Source organism: Nanorana parkeri, unplaced genomic scaffold (assembly GCF_000935625.1).
Source record: "Nanorana parkeri isolate BGI_ZX_2015 unplaced genomic scaffold, ASM93562v1 scaffold1040, whole genome shotgun sequence".
NCBI lineage: Eukaryota > Metazoa > Chordata > Amphibia > Anura > Dicroglossidae > Nanorana > Nanorana parkeri.
Window position 1 is genome coordinate 586,527 of NW_017307308.1, and position 5,207 is coordinate 591,733.

General features: G+C 49.0%; 1 protein-coding gene across 1 annotated transcript; it reads left to right on the forward strand.

Annotated features, from left to right (window-relative positions):
* Window positions 1-3,510: 3,510 nt before the first annotated feature.
* Window positions 3,511-4,164, forward strand: LOC108796018 (keratin-associated protein 9-2-like). Its single transcript, XM_018567384.1, has one exon. The coding sequence runs from the start codon at window positions 3,511-3,513 to the stop codon at window positions 4,162-4,164; it is 654 nt and encodes a 217-aa protein (XP_018422886.1).
* The last annotated feature ends 1,043 nt before the right edge of the window (window positions 4,165-5,207 follow it).

A 5,207-nucleotide genomic window follows, 5' to 3' on the forward strand; every position in this document is an offset into this window, starting at 1 on the left:
GTGTATATATATTTATATATAAGACTTCAAAAAAAAAAAATATATGTATATGGTAGTCTTAAAATGTAACTCCTCGGAGTAAGGAAGTCACTGATCCATGCGGTGTGAGTAGCTGACGGTAACCTCGACTCCTCCCCCTTTTCCCCGTAAACATTTTTTATAATTTGGGATTCCGTCCTCATTTTTGTATTAGGCTGCACCCAGGTTTTCCATCAGTATGCTCCCATCTCCCCTTTATCTAGTACAGCGCCATTTGTCACTCCACACTAGACGGTTACTGAAGCAATGCATTATGGGTATGAAGTGTACATGACATCTATGCTGCAGTCTGCCAGCAACATTTAGAGAGGCTCGTGCACCGGATGGCAAAGGGGGGCGGTATGCACGTACTATGGCTGTATTTTTGGGGGTGCGCATAGAGCCCAGTACACCTGTAGCCGCTCGGATTCGCGTATATCCACCTCTACCTGCGCACAGTCACAGCATGTCATTCATTTGATCAGGCCGCCTGGAGGCTGGGGCTCCCGGGACAAAGAGATACTGCCAGAATACATGCATACGGCCCGGAGTACCAACACAGCAGCCTTTGTGGTTCTGAGTCCCCCCTGTAAGCATACTTCTATTCGTTGATCCTGTCATGAGATCTGGTATGTTTCCACTTCCTGTAACATAGTGATCCTGCCAGGAGATATGTTTTCGAATTCCCGAAAACCTACGTTTATTACCTGTTGATCCTGCCAGGAGATCTGTTCTGTTTCCACTTCCTGTAACATACTTTTATTACCTATTGACCCTGCCAGGTCTGTTATTTTTCCCACTTCCTAAAACCTAGTATAATTCCTGAGACCGACTATAATTGCCTGTTGATCCTGCCAGGGGATCTGGTATGTTTCAACTTCCTGTAACAGGGTGGCAACGCTTCTGCAGTGAAATTGTGCAGCAGAGTCATCACCAATTTGCTTATTGACCCTGTGGACAGGAGCAGTCTTAGATGGACATGCTATGGTAATTACCTGCAGCAATTTCATTTGGGGGGGGGGTTGCTGATAGGGAATGGTCACTCACAAGTTTACTTGTCGTCCAGCGGAGGGGGGTAAGTGTAGGATCCCAGCAGACGCCGGGCCGCGCAGTCAGCGGCTCTGTCTGGTATTTCACCCGGCTCACTGGCGCCGCTGATTGGCAGGAGCTGGGTGGGATGCCAGAGAGCACTTAGTTGAGATCCACCCAGCTGCGTGAGTGACACCTGGATCGGAGGGGGGAATCCCTGCAGGGAGCCGTGCGTGACAGTCACTGCTCTCTGCAGGGATAGATTGAGAAGTGAGCGAGCGCTGGTATGTGTTCGCTCACTTCCCGATCTACTGAGCCGACGTGTGACAGACTCATTGTCACACATCGGCTCGAACTATGAGGCTGAGTGATTTTCACTCCCCTCATAGTTCTGCTTTAAAGCCACGCTCCAGGAAATGCATCATAAAGCCATACATATAAAACACGGGTAACTGCCCTTTTTATTTTTTGCTGGACAGCTTGGCCTGGCGCAGGAAGTGGACCAATCACAGAACTCCTGGAAGGATTAGAAGTAATAAAACTGTTACTGGAGACACTCAGGAAAACAATGGCCGCTGTCTCGGTGCTGCTGTCATAGGTGGCATTTTCTTTTTGTTTTGCCCGGAGTTACACTTTATTCAGAGCCATTATTTTATTTTTGGATATAACACATCGGGGGGTTTCACTTCTACAATCCCAAACTAAAAAAACAAATACAAAGATTTAGATTTAAATGACAGATTCAATCTCTTAGATAAAGAACTGCGCCGGGCTTTTACACGCCGTGTGAGAAGCAGTAGGAGGATCTCGCAAAACTTTTCTGGATCGTGACGGAGGGAGAGGAAGAGGAGGAGAAAGGGGGGGGATGGTTCAAAGCGATGTTTTCCTTTAATCGGATTGAAGGGAATTTATCAAAACTGGAGCCGACAAAATCTGGTGCAGCTGTGCATGGCAACCAATCAGCTTCTCTCTTTAGTTTGTTCAGTAAGGGTTTAAAAATGAAAGGTGGATGCTGATTGGTTGCTGCGCACATGTGCTCCAGATTTTGTCTGCTGCAGTTTTGATAAATTCCCCTCATTTTGTTTAATGTGAAATACATCAAGAAATAATAGAAGGATCACACTAATGGTGGTGAGTGCAATTCCAATTCATGAAGGAGAAAACTGCAAAAAAGGTGGTGTGGGGGTCTGGTGTGGTGCACTGTGGAAATGGGCGGGGGGCGCATCTGGTGTGGTACCGCAAGATGGGGGGGTGCGCAGGCAAGGGAAGGGGGGGATGGTGTGGTGCACCAGCAGGGATGAAGGTCTGGCGTGGTGTACCGTCGAGGGGCATCTTGTGCCATGCACAGGCGGGGAAGGTGGGGTGGCTGGGGCAGAGTCAATACATAAAATTTGTGAAGACAGAAGAATTTGTAAGGCAGAAGAGGGCCATCTGCCCTGCGAATGTTCATTTTCTTCAAATAATGGCACAAAGGAACGCTTTTAAATTATTTTCCTTTCAGGAGGTAAAATGTATCGGGATGTAATACTGAATTATGGCCACTAGAGGTCGCTGAGGGGCACAGGACATGATTACTCATTCTGTATACTCAGCTCCATCTAGCGGCCATTATGCGGTATTACATCACAATACATTTGACCTGAAATGGAAATAGATAAAGAACATTCGTTTTTGCCATTATTCACACAAAAGAAATGTTCACAGTTATTCACAGGGTGAATAGTCCTGTGAATTGTTTAAAATAAACCCCATGGCAAAAAAATAAACCACATTCGGTACATCTCTGCAACACATTCACATTTCACCATAGGGTCTATGTATTAGGGTTTTCACCATACATTCTCAATCACTGTCATTTAAAAAAAAAAAGCATGACCCTGGAAGATTCTCCTGCAGAGAATGTTTGCTGAATGTCAGATTCGCCGCTTTAGAGATATGTCCCCATATGTTGTCTTTTGAATGCTGTTGTTCCCGCCCAAAATCCAGTCAGCTCCTTACTTCCTGTTTTTTAACTGACGACACAGTGGCTTTTTTCTGCACTGAAATGCCAAGCAGTGTTGTCACCCCTGTTCAGATCTCCCCGGCTGGGCTATACACCTATTCCTCTGCTCAGCTCCATAATATAAGAGGGCGGAGTTCTGTAGCCCAGCATGAGAAAATGGCAACACTGCTTAGGATTTCCAGGAAGCGTTGTCAGGTCAGACAGGAAGTCTGTCCCAGTGAGTTTCTTTAAACTATACAATATTCAACCGACTTTCAAATGCTTTTGTTGACCCCAAGAGCTTGCCATCGCTCTGTTGTTAAAGGGAAACTATTGTGTTTGGATTTTGTTTTTAGGTAAACATGTGACTGTGGTTAGCTTCATGTAAATACATTTATTGAGTGTTTATGTTTCAAAATAAAACTAAAAAAAGGTGTTTCCTGTGTATTTTGTATCATTCTATCTATAAATGGAGTGCAGCCATGTTGGCTTGTGTTGCAGACCTTTCGCGGTGCTGCGCGCCTTGTGGTGCTGCGCGCCTTGTGGTGCTGCGTGCCTTGTGGTGCCGCGTGCCTTGTGGTGCCGCGTGCCTTGTGGTGCCGCGTGCCTTGTGGTGCTGCGTGCCTTGTGGTGCTGCGTGCCTTGTGGTGCTGCGTGCCTTGTGGTGCTGCGTGCCTCGTGGTGCTGCGTGCCTCGCGCTGCTGCGTGCTTTGCCGTACTGCGTGCCTTGCCGTACTGCGTGCCTTGCGGTGCCGCGTGCCTTGCGGTGCCGCGTGCCTTGTGGTGCCGCGTGCCTTGTGGTGCCGCGTGCCTTGTGGTGCCGCGTGCCTTGTGGTGCCTTGTGGTGCCGCGTGCCTTGTGGTGCCGCGTGCCTTGTGGTGCCGCGTGCCTTGTGCTGCTGCGTGCCTTGTGGTGCTGCGTGCCTCGTGGTGCTGCGTGCCTTGTGGTGCTGCGTGCCTCGTGGTGCTGCGTGCCTCGCGCTGCTGCGTGCTTTGCCGTACTGCGTGCCTTGCCGTACTGCGTGCCTTGCGGTGCTGCGTGCCTCGTGGTGCTGCGTGCCTCGTGGTGCTGCGTGCCGCGTGGTGACTGAGCTTTACTCCTCCAATGTAGAATTCAACTCTTCTCAAACGGACTGAACACAACTCTCTATAATGCTAACCAATCTACGCAGGCTTAAAGGTTTTGGCCATTATGGTGGTTGGACCCCGTCACAGATGGAACTGTCCACTTTCAGGAAGGCTTTCCATAAGATTTTGGAGGGTGTGTGGGAAGTTGTGCCCATTTATGAGGTATGTTGGATGAGAAGACCTGGATCATAACCAATTCATCCCAAAGGTGTTCGGTAGGGTTGAGGTCAGGGCTCTGCAGGCCACTCGATTGCCTCCACATCAAACTGATCTAACCATGACTTTATGGAGCTGGGTTGGACATCCCATTCCAAAACCATCCCCATTAGCATAGAGTTGGTCTCCACTCTTCTGGGAAGGCTTTCCACAAGATTTTGGATGGTGTCCTTGAGAATTTGTTCCAATTTGTGGTCAGGTAGTTATGTTGGATGAGAAGACCGGACTCACAATCGGCGTTCCAATTCATCCCAAAGGTGTTCGGTAGGGTTGAGGCCAGGACACTTGAGTTCCTCCCAACTGGTTAAACCCTATCTGTATGGAGCTGGCTTTATACACGGGACAGTCATGCTGGGCCTGAAAAGGGCCGTCACCAAACTCTTACCACAAGGTTAAAAGCACACAATTGTCTAAAATGTCCTTGTATGTTGTAGCATTATCAGTGCCCTTCACTGGAGAAACATGAAATCAATTATTTGGAGGGGGGTCCACTTACCTTTGACAATATAGTGTAGATTAGGGGTGCCCTTTAGGTCGATGGCAAAGCAAATGCTGGTAGATCGCGATCGGCTCACTGACCTGTGTCCTGTCCTCCTGCGGTGCTCGTGCGGCTGAATTCGTCAGATGCTGCAGAAGGGAAGGGGCGGGGCACCTCTCCCAATCGCGCATCCTCCCTCAGTGTGGCCGTGCACGTATCCTCCCTCAGTGTGGCCGTGCACGTATCCTCCTTCAGTGTGGCCGTGCACGTATCCTCCTTCAGTGTGGCCGTGCACGTATCCTCCTTCAGTGTGGCCGTGCACGTATCCTCCTTCAGTGTTGCCGTGCACGTATCCTCC

Coding starts and splice junctions, on each gene's coding strand:
- LOC108796018 (XM_018567384.1), top strand. CDS start 3,511: ATGTTGGCTTGTGTTGCAGACCTTTCGCGGTGCTGCGCGCCTTGTGGT.